This window comes from Leptonotus elevatus, chromosome 7 (genome assembly GCF_054856555.1).
Source record: "Leptonotus elevatus isolate MCC_2025b chromosome 7, RoL_Lele_1.0, whole genome shotgun sequence".
Taxonomy (NCBI): domain Eukaryota; kingdom Metazoa; phylum Chordata; class Actinopteri; order Syngnathiformes; family Syngnathidae; genus Leptonotus; species Leptonotus elevatus.
The window spans coordinates 15,818,349-15,834,054 of NC_141245.1; the positions used below are offsets into that span (position 1 = coordinate 15,818,349).

The 15,706-nt window shown below is 37.9% G+C and overlaps 1 protein-coding gene across 4 annotated transcripts in view; it reads right to left on the reverse strand.

Moving 5' to 3' along the window:
* The window catches only part of grik4 (glutamate receptor, ionotropic, kainate 4), a 299,291-nt gene that overhangs the window by 81,620 nt on the left and 201,965 nt on the right, over nucleotides 1–15,706 (reverse strand). For all 4 annotated transcript variants that reach the window (XR_015095554.1, XM_086080252.1, XM_086080249.1 and 1 more), the window contains exon 8: nucleotides 13,287–13,340. Coding sequence is in view for 3 of the 4 variants with exons in the window: in XM_086080252.1 (XP_085936378.1) it covers nucleotides 13,287–13,340 (54 nt within the window). In the remaining variant the exon portion in view is untranslated. The remainder of the gene's footprint in view (nucleotides 1–13,286; nucleotides 13,341–15,706) is intronic.

The following is a 15,706-nucleotide window of genomic DNA, read 5'->3' on the forward strand; positions in this document are numbered from 1 at the left end:
ATTATGTACAAAAAAACAAGACAATATTCTGCTTTTTTTCCCCAATGAGCTTCTCTTTTAACAATATTGTGAGTTTTTATCCAGTATCCTGAACTTTTTTTATTTTTTATAAACATCGCCAACCTATCGTGATATATCATGACATTTGAATATTGTTACGTCCTTAGTGTTAATACAGAAATAATTCTGACTTGGGTTCATCTCACTGAACAACAAGATCGTAAAAAAAAGAAAAGAAAGAAAGACATTTTCTTATGGATTTTGAAATGTAAAGGTCAAATCTATGTCAAAATGATACCTGAAATATGATACAAGAAATACTGGAGCATTGCAAGCAAATATTTTGTAAAAACTCTCTACATGCATGAACATGAAGTGTTTGTCCTTCCGTAGTAACCGTGTAGTAAATGCACACTTTCCTGGAGAAACGTAATTAGCTCAAACCAGCAACAGCACTGTTCCTCCACTGTTGTTTTGTCTGCGACATACTCGGGGATAGCCAGGCTCAACGCACAATGCCATCTGTTTTCGTTTAACATGGTTTTCAAAGACTTCCAGTTTTGTAACAATGTCATATAAACAAACAGTCCAAACACTACTCTTTACCGTCAACGACTGTCTAGTGCAAAAAACAACCTTTTCAGCTTTCAGACTCAACGGCCTCTCAAAAAGTGAAAGGATGCCTTTCTCTATGGATTCCTAGCATTCTGATTAAATTGACTAAAGGCCATGTCTTGATTCAAATCACTTGCTGTCACTAAAAGGATACCTTTAGTGGTGATGACAAAGAGGCTTAAGAGGTTTTTCTTGCATGCGCCTTGATTGAATCAAATTCACATTTAATCTTGGGATGTTTTTAGCCTTGCAGGATGTTGATAAATTGATCGTGACAGAGCGACACCGAGGTCTTCCTTCCCAGAAATACAGCTTGCTGCCTCCTTAACAATTTATTTGCATAGTTGCTGCTGCATTTTCAGCAGCTCAGCAGGTTGTTGGCAAAGTTTTTCGCCATGTATCTATTCAAAATCTGTTCAGAAAAGTGACACTGATACTATTTATGCAGAAGTTAAAGAACAGAAAAGTTTTGCCAACACAGTTTAATTTAATAAACAATGTAAAGGGTGTGTGTGTGTGTTTGGGGGGGGGGGGGGGATTAGCCATCATCATCTCCTTCAGGAGCTTCTTATTTGTTTGAACTTTTCATTGTTAGCTTTTTTTAATAAAACAGAATAAAAGTCCCATCGGGCTGATTAACAAGCGCAAACAGTGCGGCTAATTGTGTAGCTTTATTAAAATGCTGCATTTGCATACACATGAATGCACATTGATCAAAGCGCAAGTCAACCACAACCACATGGATGTTCTGGTAATCAAGAGAGGAATACAGCGGTCGCAACATTTTAGTGCCACTTTGTTGTGAACAGCGTAATTAGTGTTAAGTAGCGCTTATGTGCCCGTGTGTTAAAAACAAGAGATGCTGGCATGGTAAATGTGTGAATGGACGACTTCGCTAAAACACTTTTAACACTTTAATTAAATGCTGTTTGATGCATTTCACACAATGTGGCGTGGATAGTAAATAAATTAATCCCTGTGGTGGGAAAACACATGAAAAATGAAGAGAAACGAGATCATATCAAAGCGCCATTACATGGCGGTCACACAATATCGTTCATTTGTGCCAGAAACTCGATGGTCAAATGGGATCATTTTTATGGCAGGCACGATACAATACGATGTTTTCTCCTAATTAGTGTTTATTCACACAACTGCCAGGCATTCATGCTACCTATTTGCAAAGAGGCCTTTATTGACCTTTACAACATGCTTGAACGGGGCTGGAACAAAAAACTCAGTGTTGTCTATTGATTCGTCAACACAGAATGAATACAATGGGCGTTGCAATGGCAAGGAGCTGCCTGTGCGCTTGGGGAGAGTTGTTGCCTTGCTCCAGTAGACAACATTCACTAATTAGCAGAGGCTGTTATTTGAAGACATTGTGGCATGCAATTTGGTATGAAGCAGCACCATTTAGCACAAGTGGACGAGAAGACCAGAGTGACCATGTTTTGATTAGCAAAAAGGCACAGCCTCGAGATTAAAAAAAATGCCACGCGTTATAACTATTTTAACTATGGATGGGCGAGTACCGATACCAGACATATTTCACGGTATCAGTACTTGCGACAGTTATCAATACTGGCCCCCGTACTTGTGGCCATTTTTTGGTCAGGAACTAAAGGCTGAAATGGTTATTTTGCATTTATTGACCGCCACAGGTACCTCGAGTACGAAAAATCCGAGGGTTTTTTCCTGCCTCGAGTACTTTTATTTTATTTAGGGCTTTGGCGTAGCGGACGTATGGGCTACTTTAAATTTAACCACTTGCGTCACCAGCGCAAGGGAAGGAAGAAGAAGCGGATGTTACTTATTTGATTCAAGCAGCAGTAACGAAAGAATTAAAGGATGCATTCAGACCTGCACTGTTTGGTCCGCTTTAAACCATATAATGTAAGTATACAATTTGAAAAAATAAACTGTTGATTAAAAAGAAGAAAAAAAAATATTAAGTGAAAATGTCTTATTTTTGTTGTTGTGTACTTTAAATGACTCTTTATCCAAGCGAAAATGTTTTATCCGGGTACTTGAGTAAAGAATTTCCAGTTGAATATTCGAATAATAAAATACTCAGCCCTACTGTATTCCTTAAAAGGAAGTACAACCACATATTTTGATTGGGAGTTGTTTTTTCTTCTGGCCACTGGATTATCTGTTTCATTTTATTTATCTATTTTTTGAAATTCCTTTTATTGCGTGCTCTATTCAAAATGACATGTATGAGCAAATTGCAAAAATATAATTGCCATTAATTTCAAGCAATTTTAAGGAAATTTGCTATAATATAGGCCTACAGTATTCATATCTGTTTTCTGGCCAACAGAAAGAACGGCAGATGTTTTTTTTCCTAAACTATGAAGGAACGAGAAATCAGCCCCAGTTCTCAGCCAATATACCCTTCAGCAGTTTGAGGTCACATTTGCACCTTGTGTCAACGTAACCCACAAAGTTATGCAAAAATGACTCATTACGACACCCTACGTACGTCAATGTCAATGTCTACCTCATTCTGTTCTCAAGTGCGAATGTGACAGTGACCTTTTCCTCTGAGAGAAGGTCGACCAAATGACTAAAGCATGCATGATGACGACAAGAGGAACGAGACGCCGCACAAGCGACATCATCAACACCTTCCTCCTTGTTCCTACATGAGACAAGGTTAATTCACATTCACATAATTGGCAAAATTGGCATCGGCAAAAGGTTGCTTTTGTTGTCTTGGGTAGAGATTTCGGAGCCATCCTCAAGTGGACAGTCTGTTCAGTGCAGCTGTTGTTTGACTCAAATAAACCGACAATTCAGAGTTTACAGTGCACATCTGTTCGTTATCTACAATGCTGATGCACTGCTGTGTTGACACTAAACAGCATTAAGATTTGAGTAACACGCATAACTTTGAAGTGGTGTCTATGCCATGACCAGCACTTATGTGGTCGAGAGTAGTTGGTTTCAAAGTGAGCGGCGGAGGACTTTGTGTAAGGCGCAGCACATTGAGAAAAATATATCGTACTTTACGAAATACAAGCTACTATTTGTACCCCCCATACTTGAAACCCTGCGGCTTTAAATGTGGCATGGTTTAATTATGAATTTTTACCGATGAGCCTTCATGCCGCCAGTAGATTTACTGATAGTCTCAATCACATTTGACCAATGAAATTACAGAACAGAAAAAAACTTTATTTGATGAACATGGCATTTGAACAGGGGTGTGTAGACTTCTCATATTCATGGCTGCTGTAAATGTCGTGAATCTAATTCTGTGTGGTGATTATGACAATTACTACGACTAAGTGTTTTTAAAAAAACAAAACAAAACAAAGAAATTAGGGAGGAATGGGCCTTATGCAAAGTATTTTTCCCATTATTTTAATGAATCTGTATACTATATTTTGAGTTTGGTTTTTTTATTGAACATTTAAATGCACTATATATATATATATGTATATATTATTATATTTTGTATTGCATTTATATGTTTAATTAATCAAACTATATCTGAACTGAACTACTGAAATACATGACATTATCTATGATATTCTAATTCATTGAGTCTTTAAATTAATTTTCTGTTAAATATGTGGGTGCATATTTGCTCATGTTTTTGTTTCGTGAAAGGCTTATTCTAGTCTGCTCCATTTTTTTCTGTTGCCAGAACACAGCAATTAGGGCAAAGGTAACTTTGAATTACATTAGGGGTGATATAATTTCTATATACAGTAAATTATAATAATACATAATTTATGTAAGAATTAATTGGGGCCTCTTTAATGCAAAAAGAGTAGTTTGTTTGTATTACAAAGTACATATTTTTTTACGACACATCAAGAATGTTGTTTACAGTCTGCATGTCTTTTGTCCCCTTTCACATAGCCCATTACCTTTTCCATTTCTCAGCTGATTGAGTCTCAGATATGAGTCCAAACAGGGCAATATGAACTTGACATAAGCAGCGGCGGAGAATTAATTAAATCCCAATCATTTTCACAGTCATAATGAGTGCACCATAAAGCACTTTGAATGACAAGGTGCTTCTTTCGTTCATGCAGAGCAAGGTTGATGTGTTTTTATTTATTTATTTTTATTTTTTAAAGTTTGTTGTCAGAGAAATACGACCTAAATTCCTTTAAATATTGGGAAGGAAATTTTGCTCTAGCAATAAACACGTGAAATTGAATTATGTATTGCCCAGATAATATTTTTTATCACGGCCAAAGCCTGAGGAAGGCAGAGTGAGGGACGTGTACTGTGTGCTGAGAGAGATGGAGTGAGGATTGGCTGTAAGGAAAAGGTGAAATGACAACAACGCCGCAGGGCAAAACAACACCAGGAGAGGAAAACAAACCTTTCTAATAAGACACGAAAGGGAAGAAAAAAAAAATCATGCAAGCCAATACAGTATTCGAGCTACTTATTTTTAAGAATGGAAGAAATAATTAGAAGCACATGGTATGTTGAGCTCAGAGCCCCGACTTGCTAATAACAAAGCACTGAGGGCAAGCCAGTGTCTTGACAAAGAATAACAGGGATTAAGTTAGATAACAACCCGAGCCTAACACAAAACTTCCCTTCATAATTAATACATAATAGCCTAAAGGCCTACATTTAAATGAGGGTCAAAAATACCAACATTAGATTAAATGGTTGGGAAGCCAACACAAATGTTTGGCGAAAATTCCATAGTGACAAAATCTGGAGATTGAAGACATCTAAATTGAGACAAGTTCAGGAGATCACGAAATGCAGATACATTTTGTTTTATCCTGATCTACAAAGATAAAATGATATGGGTTTATTATTATAAAGGATGTCCTAGAAATCCCTCTATACTTATTTTTGTTTCTATTTTGTTTCAGGTATCATTAAAACCTGATAACTCACTAATACTGAAGCAGTGTTGCAAAATTGCCATCTGTAAACAAGTTTTTCTGTTCAAGACTAAACTTCAGTGCCAGTTTGAGGAGCTTGATGGCTGTCAACTGCTACAACACATACTTTGTACTTGCTGTCCATTGCAAGTAAATTGGAACGTGATCTGTTCATTCCAAATCATGCAGCATAAATCCTGGTACTGTCACCACTAGTGACAACATTCAAAAACAACTCCTAGAGCAGACATTTGCGCAAAGCTTGCATGGTAGGTCTAACCGCAGGGTTGCATTGGAACACAAAAACGTGATGCATCAGACGGTTTCCGAAAGTGATAACCCTTTACCTTCAAATGCCTGCTCTAGGAGTTTGCTATTTTCACGTGTGGTGGTGGCGGCGGGCAGGCCATCCGCTGGATGTACAGATCCTGTTTCAAGAAACTTGCCATGGATAGCGTAAATTGTACTACACGTGGTAGCAATGTCACACCAGAAAGCGTCTCAAATTGCAGCTGAACTGGAGTCGGGGACAGAAACACTTCTTGCCAGGTGGCAATTTTGCAATGCTGCGCCAATGTCAATTTGTAAAGCCATGGGCAAGGGAATGATAGCCTTCCATAAAACTGCCTTCCATAAAAACCTAAGCTGTCAACTGCCGATGGCCTTGCGTCCGTACATGAAACATAATGTGGATGTGGAATGGGAGTGTACAGTGACTTCTGGGACGCCCTGTATGTACAAATGTATATATATATTTTATTTACTGTACAGTTCAAGCTCGAAACATTTAAATAATATTTACAGTGATTGAAGCTTGCATGTAGCATTTAGCCATACACACTACCAAAATCGACCTTATCCACACAACAAAATGATATACTAACCTAAGTTGTTGCTTTTCTTTTTAGCATCTTCCAGAGCTTTGAACAACGGCTTAAAGGATGAGCCTGAGAAAATCTAGTGTAAGACTTTTTTTTAAGGATCCACAGACACTTTTTATTCCGAAAGAAGGGCCAGACTCCACAAAGGGTATTAAGACAAGAAGAATGTGTGGAGAAAAGAAGAATAGACAGAAGGTATATTTGTATTTAATTCGGTGTTTCTTTCATGCACCACTAAAGAGAGCCTGTGTACCACTCGGGGTATACTTGCAATGCACTTTGAGAGTCCCTGATTGAAATGAAAAGATTTGTATTTGGGAGTTATTGTTGGGAAACCAAAACGCTCAGGTCACCTACCGTGGCAAGGTCAGATCGGTGCTACTTGCGCAACAGGAGCTAGCTAGCAACGCGCTTTGGCTGGCTACTACTGCAGCTAAACACGCTCTTAAATCAGTAAGCATGGCCTCCATGGGGGTGATTAAGCTACACGTCTTACAAACATTGTTCTCAACAAGGGATTTTGAGGAGTTATTAACAGAGGGAAAGACGGAGAAGCCATGCTGATTGCTAATCTGACCTATATGTGCTTGGGTGATCGAGTACACTTTTCACGGAAGTATGCCTGGAATCGTGTTAACGTGGAACGTAACCGACTTCAAACAGCCAAATATGAGGTCATTTAACTCATTTGCTCCCAAAACTATAGAAAAACGTTCTATTTTAAATATTGCCATGGTCCCAAAAACATATTTATATATATATATATTTTTTTAAACCATTCCTGTCTGAAATAATTATTTGTTATGCCTCTTATTCAGATTGATATCTACATTTTTTAATGCAAAAATATGTCAGCTACTGTGCCTCTTCTGTTTATGTTTGATAATGTCATACAGCAGTATAAAACTACTGCATCCACTTCTCATGAGGTCTGTTTAATGTCAGTTCAAAATAAAATGCGAAAAGGTCAGCAGCCACTGTGTATTGTATTTATTTTAATATCTATATTAAAATATCTATATCGTGGCATATTGTTATATAAAGTGGTCTGTATCGTGACCCCCATATTTCTCAGCTCTATAGTAAAGTAATAATTTCATTAAATATTTATATTAAGAAAAACATCTTGAATATAGAGTATGTATAAAACAATCTAATAAAAAACCAGTAAGTATAGCGGAGTGTTCATTCATTCATGTATTCATTGCATGCCTCAACATTTTACATGCATGCACACGTAAGAGGGAGGGATGAATATGTTGAATGACTTTTATCATTAAGAACTGAACCCACAGCCATAAAACATGACAATGACTGACAAGAGAAGTGTGAGGACACAGAAAGGAACAGAGTAAATATCCGGAAAGGTGTGTAGGTGGGGGTTGCACCTGCATGCAAAAGTTTCCAATCGTGCGAACGCGTGCGCTTTGCTTTTGTCAACATCAAAACAACGCAACACAGTCACCGGCAGGCCCGATCTTGCGCTCAGCTTAACCTTCAAATGACATTAGGGGTCCCATCAACATGTGATGAGTCACTGGCAACCTGATGTGATTTATTCAATCCCGCCGAGTAGCTTGGGCGGTGGGGAACAAATCACTTAGATGGAAGCCACGGTGCACAGACTGAGTGCCAGTGGGACTGAAAATGTGTCTGCCTGCACAAGCGTGTGTCCTTTTATCATTCTTTGTGCCTACCATCCATCAGTTTGGGTACAACAAGTGTGTGTGTGTGTGTGTGTGTGTGTGCGCGCGCACGACTCCCGTGTGCACGCTATATTAAGGTGCCGCTGAGAGGCCGCATGATGTTGGCTGTTCAGCTGCAACAATACAGTAAAAGGCAACCTTTCAAAGCCTGATGCTGCTTTTCACTTTCTCTGCTTTTAGTACATGGTTCTGTTTTGATCGCTTTTCACAAAGACCCAATGGTTTGATCACCATTGATTATCATTGGTTTCATCATGGCACGGTGTATCACAGAAAATTGTCCAATATCGCTAAATTGGTCCAAACATTACTTATTACAAATTATATATATGATACTATAAACAGTATCATTTTTCTCTAAAATTATTTCAAGTACACCTCTGCAGAGGAGCTAATCCTCCTTGCGCACTCTCTGACAATGAGAGCGCCACTGCCACCTACTGTAGTGGATGTGCAATTACACTTTATTCCTGTATGGCAAAATAAATAAATGGATAAATAAATAAATAATGTTCCCCGGACTCATTTGAGAAGAGCAGTTTTTTTTCGAGGCATATTTTTCTTGATGTCATCTACAATTTTTTTTTTTAAAAATAGATGGATGAAAACAACTCAAGCAGAATAAATGCAGCAAAACGGCTAAATGAAGATCGAAGGCGGCCAAATCTGTGAGTTGGCAAGACCGGAAAAATGCGAAAAGTTACAGGTGAGCGGCGCAAGGACGTTGATGAGTGTCTTGAGATGATTCAAGGGAAACAGATTAGGCGACGGAGCGCTGTGGCAGATCGTTAGTCAGGAGTGTCTGGAGCAAAGACAAATGAAGTGCCAGCGGGGTAAGCAGACAGAAGGAAGCGACGCTCGGAGGAAATAAGAGCGAACAAAGCCGAGAAAGGAGAGCCAACAGAAAGATGGCAACAGTTAAGAAGAGGCTCATTGATGCTACCAAGTCGAAGACATGCCGGGGAGCAATAAAATGACCTAAAATTCACTTTAGATTCATAATAGAATTACCTGCACTTAATATGCATGTATTAACATTGGATTATCTACTACAAACCATGCATATTTCATCGAACATGCCCTTCTTAAGGACACCGTGCATTTAATCGTCATAAATTATAAATACATAATATGTCTGAACTGGAGAATGCTGCACTGGCAATAGTAGAGGCCTGAAAAGAAGATTGTAATAGGTTTCTATGATCTGGCAAGTAAAAATCGCAAGTATAAAAGTACTCATGTACACAATACTACTATGTACCTGATATCATTATATATATATAAAAAATACATAAATGTATACCAGCTAATAAACACCCAAGTTCTGCAGGTGAGGTCCCTTTATAAGCAAATAGTTGCAAAATGTCCCATCTTTAACGTTTAACTGTCTGAGTAAATAATGCATAATAAAATTAATAAAGTACACCGATAAATTCTCCCAGCCAGAAGATTATAATCTTGAGATTTTATTGAGTCTGTTTAAGAGAAGTGCTGATTAATTCCCTGAGCGTTTTTGAGGCTGTAAATTGAGACGCTATCTTGTCTTGGCGAATCAGCCTCAGATCCCATTATAAACTGCCTAAAAGGGAGTTTGCGTGAAAAGATAGGGGTTCCATATCAGTGTGTTTTGTTAAGGTTAAAGGCCATAGGCTCTAAGTGAGGCAGCGCATATCGCTGTCATAGTGAAAGGAAGACAGAAATATAGTAGCTAAATGAAAGTCCCAGTAGGCTCATTTACTGCTCTGACCTTTGCACCTTATATGTTCGCTCGTTGTACTGTAGAAACAGCCTATTTACTGCAATGGCAGGGATAGTTCTTGGTTGTTTTGAGTTTTTAGGAAGAAATCACAGACACTCTTATCGGATAATGTAGGGAAGAAGTCATGAAAGTTTGGGGGAAATACAGTAAGTATTGTCTGACCTCCATTAGATTTGGCCGGCTTTCATATTATTATTTTATATTTCTCATTGAAATGAACTACATTTGGAATATTTTGTCCCCCAATTGAATATTAAACTGTGAATCTAAGTGTAAAAAAAAAAAATATTATCACGACCCTGGGTCAAATTGTTTGACTGTTTCTGTGAACAAGAAACCCGCTCTTGCTTAGCTTTAGCAACATTAGCATGCTAGTGAAAATCTTTAGCCCATGAAAACATTAAATGTTGTATGGTTGTTATGGTACTCCGACTTACTTCATCAACATTTACAAATATGTTGTTTCTAATGAATAAACTTTAACATGTTATCAACCTGGCAGTCATGTTTTCATTAAAACAATAATAAACCTTAATGCTATCGATTTAAAGTATGTGCTAAATGTACCAGAGTCCCTTAACTCATTCACTGCCATTGACGGCTATAGACGTCAAAAATTAATTTGAACTATTTCTATTAGTATAACATTTTTTCTACTTTTGTTAACAAAAGTGTGAAAACCTAGAAAACATTTTTTTTAATTGTACATTTAGAACAGATATAAAATTTGTGATTAATCATGAGTTAACTAGTGAAGTCATGCGATTAATTAAAAAATATATATTTTTAATCGCCTGATGTATTTAAAAAAAGAAAGAAAGAAAAGATTATTAAAAATTAGGGGCGTCAAGCGATTACAATTTTTAATCGTAATTAATCGCATGACTTCAGTAGTTAACTCACAATTAATCAAACAAAATATAACTGTTCTAAATGTACCATAAAAAAATTCTAGGTTTCCATACTCTTGTTAACAAAAGTGGGGAAAAAAAGTTAAACTAATATAAATAGTTCAAATAAAATGTTCACGTCTATAGCCGCAGTGAATGAGTTCAGCTATCGATCCATTGTACACATTTAAAGAATTAACCAATTACAGACATTATTACAAAAATAAATGTTGAGCTTTATTCTCATTCATTCGCAGTCAGTGGACCACTTCTTCATTTTTATTTTTCACAGCGTTGCTCTTAACTGATTAGAGCCACACGGTTTATCTTCAAGCCGAGCTTATCCTCTGGATCTCAACCTCTAAAATAGCAGACAAGCAAACTTGTTCGAAATTCCGACAGTAGGCCTACAAATGTTGCCGCATTCCATCTTCAAGGTAGCACTGTAATACATTTTTGTAGCTGTACTTTTGCGTCTCAGCAAGTATAATGCACAAGCTTTAGAGATGAGTCACTAAGGGGACACTGGCACTTCCTCGCGTCGCCATTATGTCTCGGACTGCCTGGGAAAGAGCGATGTGGGGGGATTATTTGTGTAGAAACAAAAGCCAGAGGAGTGACAAAAGAAGTGAATACTTCTCAGGCTGTGAAAGAATGTCAAAAGATGAACGCGGATGAATACTTGTACTGAGCTATAAATTAGCCTGAAGTGAATTGTCTCTGTGGTGCTATTATGAAAAAAAGTGCTTTGAACGGCTAAAACGACAATTCAACTTTACGATGATTGGCTTTTTACTTTGTCAGAAATAGGAGGACCATAGGAGTCCACCTCTGTACCTACACTCTTAATGCTAATTATTTTAGTTAAAGTCTACAGTGTGGACCTTTTCTAGTTCCATAAAAATACAGTATATGTTTGTTCCCAAGCTGTTTAAGTGTGGAGACTACGAAAACAGTCCCTTTGAGGTTACCACCCATGGAGTTTTAACTGCTCTTAAAGCTCATGTCTGGATAAAAACATACCACTAAACTTACATGGATTCATCTTTAAACTTTAAGATTTTAGCTTCTGATCTAGAGATGAGGCTCAAGTTTGAAAGAGAGAAAGAGAGAGAGAGAGAGAGAGAGAGAGAGAGAGAGAGAGAGAGAGAGAGAGAGAGAGAGAGAGAGAGAGAGAGAGAGAGAGAGAGAGAGAGAAATTAAAAAATAGAGGGAAAACGAATAGTATTAAATACGGTACATTAGAGGTGCACTGAGCGGTAAATACAGAATAGGATTGCAGACAAAGGTAAGTGGAGCATAAGCAAGGTTACTTTCATATCGTCTGCTATAGTTATAGAAGAGTGAGTCCAGGTCAACTAAATGGTATGTATTGTTTAGCACTTGAAAACATGTAGTTGGTCGCACCAAACTAATTATTGTACCGCTCTCAATATAAAGCAATATTTCTCATCGTTGTTTTCCCCCCAACTCTAAATAATATAATACACATAATAAAAATGTTTCACTACTTAAAATCTGTAGTGGCCCATCTCAGAGCAATTTAGTTTTGTCAGTGTCCTGAAGTTCCTTATTTATACTGAAGTGAGTTTTCAACATAAAATTAACAAATACATGAAATGTAAAATACAGCCAAATGCTATTTAGAAAAATGAACTTAAATGTAAAACGCATCATCAAGAACAACATAAATATGCAGAAAAACTAAAATCTAAAGGTTTTAAATGATCATATTTCATGGTGAAATAATAATTTGAGGACATATATGTATTAAATATGCAATTCAAGACACTTTGTGAAAAAAAAAAGAAGTTAATTTTAGCGCACATTTATACGTTGCATTTCCCAGAGAGAAAATGGCACCAATTCGGTGCATATGAAATATAAAAGTCAAAGAAATTGCATATGGGCAGTAAAAAAAATAAAATCAAAGACTTAAACCTGAAATGTAAATTCAGCCTAAAAGCATTAAATAAAGCTCAAACCTGTGCCAAGGCTGCCTGAACCCATTTTTACTGTAAGTGGCAATCATGTCCGCAGTCCTCCAGAAATCCCTTACTAGTGTAAATGATAAAGAAATTCATCAAAAACTGGCTCTCTACCAACATTTTCTCCTTGCCGCATTAAAAAACCCACCACAAAGTTTTGTGGAAAGTCGAGATATGCTGCAACCGACGTAAGCGAAGGCAAATGAGGCGAGGAAGGCCTGGAAACAATTGAGGAAAGCGACACTCAGCATATTTCTTATTTTCAACCTAATGAAATTAGACTTTGCATAATGAGGCCATGGTGTCAAACCTCTGTTCAGCTTCTGTCTGCTTAACATCATCCCATCCATCCAATTATTGACGTAAACAAGGAATAACAAAAATCGACTCTGTTGCGGGCGCACAGTATACGTATCTATTCAGTGGAAGCGGAATCTTGAGTCCAACGCAATCCATTCTTGGAAGCAGGTGGGCTTTCGGCATATTTTTCAGGATTGTGCAACATCAGAGGCATACAACTTTTAAGGGCTGCGTTTCATGAATCGAAAAGCAAAGAGCAGCTCTTGTCTCGCTTACCAGAGAGGTGAAAATGTACGTGTAGTAGACCGACAGCATTCCCAGCTCAGACGCCTGCACACAAAAGAAAGACGAGGAGCAGAGAGGGGAAAACATAAGTGCGTGTTAAGAGAAATGCAAATAAGCAGAAATTCAATGTTTGGAGTCTGAACGGAAGCTGTTGAGACCAAATATATGAAGGGGTCAGAGGTCAGTGAACTCACACTGATCAAATCTTACTCTTGATGAGTACAGACATTTATCTGACTGGGGGGGGGGGGGGGGGGGTTGCAATAACATTTCTGAGGTGAATTAGTATGCTGCTCGACAAGTGTCTGACAATTTGATTAAATCAAAGTCACAGCAGAGTGCGACCGTGAAGGAGATGGTGAACTTTTCAGAATTGCTGTCATTATCAAAAATAGGCATTGGCACACAGTACGCACCATGATCGGGTCAGTGTTTTCCACAACTGGCAACCATGACCTTGGAAAACTTTCACTTTGCCTAAATTGCCATCAGAGTATTTGTTTGGAGTGGGCATAGTAATTAAATAATCAATTCTTATCGATTCCTGTAATCGTTTGAAGCAATTAAAACAAAATAGAGTGCACTACTTGGCTTGCAACCAGAACATGTGCTGTTAATTTTGTCCGAAGTTTGCTGTATAAAGTACAACGGATCATTCAGAGCGTAATTGTCCCTTAAAAACGATGAATCGAATAATTGATTGTTAAGCATTTGGTTGACTGTGTGGAACTGATTGCTGATTAATTAGTCATGTCACGAAGTAAATGAGGCACAATCGAGCGCATGACTTGGGTGTAACTAGCAAAGGTGCTGTTGAATCAATCTCCACTATATGCTATCTAAAGCAGTGGTTCTTAACCTGGGTTTGATCGAACCCCAGGGGCTCAGTGCGTCAATCTCATGAGTTCTGCGGAGGTCAAGACACACACCCAACTCAAATAATTCACGATGATACGCCCTGCTTGGCCATCATTCACTCTAAAAACAGTTGGGTCAAAAATAACCCAACTACGGGTCAAAAATGGACCAATCCTCTTACTTGGGTCAATTTGACCCAACTTTGAATCAAGAAATGGGTCGTTCGGCATAAAACAATTCATTAATATTGGTCAGATCCTTTAGTTGGGTCAAAAAATGGGTCATTTGGTATAAAACAACCCAGAAAATTGGGTCAAATTGACCCATAAAGTGGGTCGGTCCATTTTTTATTCATAATTGTGTTACTTATGACCCAGCTGTTTTTAGAGTATTGGTTGCAGGGGATCACACTATATTTGGTCGAAGTGTGCTGCAGGGAATTTGGTGTGCTCAGTAGTCGACTTGTGGCTTGTGATGGTAGGTCGTGTGATTTCTTCATTATTGTCATTGTTCAATAAAGAAGGGTTTAGTGAATGTACCACAGGTGGGGTTCAATACCTCCAACAGGGTTAAAACCCACTGATCTACTTCCACACTATGGCTCAACTCCTCGGAGCGGCATTCAGATTCTCCCCTTCTAAATAAAAAAATTAATAAAATTAAATTAATTATAATCTCCTTTGTTGTCATGTAAATTCAGTCTAATTCCTAGTTTGGAGGAAGCAGAAGTCTTTGAATATTCATATTGAATATTTAGTAGGAGCATCAATAATAAAACAGAAAAAGTTCAAATTACATTATAGAAGAAAAATTTAAGGCAAAACTTAAATTAAGCAAGTCTCCTTTAGGTCTTTAACAGACGTTGCATAGACTTTCTGGGGTTGGTGAAAGACTCTGGTTGGTAACCCGGTGGGTAGTGCTGGATTTTACTTTCCTTTCTTTTCTTTGATCCTTCCTCGGGTCTCCTGACAACCTCACAACTCCAGCTGGATTCTGAAGTATTCAGTTTAGGTGAACGGTATGGGATTTTTTTTATAGGTTTTAGGTGAATTAATGAGTACACACTCACACGCACGCACACATACATTTCTCTTCCGCCTGTTGCTAGCTTGCTAGCTAGTTATATTGCTAATTATGCAACATGACGTTAGCGTTATTAATGAAGAGCTATCCAAAATATGATGAATGACATATGAAAAAAAATATATATATATATGTGGTGTAGCTGTCATACATTTCTGGTTGTATTACGGTGACCAGATTTTCAAAAATTCAAAACGAAGACACTACATTTTCACAGAATTTTCACCAAGAATCAATTAAAACAAATCTTTCTGCTAGTTAATCTCGTTGTGTTATTACTTTAGCTAACGCTAAATCTATCTTGGTGGGCAGTTCAACAGTTGTAAATAAGTCCATGAGATCACCATTTTCAATTTTTGGGGGCTCGGCCTGGCAGCTATTGGAAGCTGGCTGTGCCATTTACCTTGTGGCGGTCACGTAGGGGCGGGCGATATGACGATATTAGATCGTGTGACGAAAGGCGGGGCTCA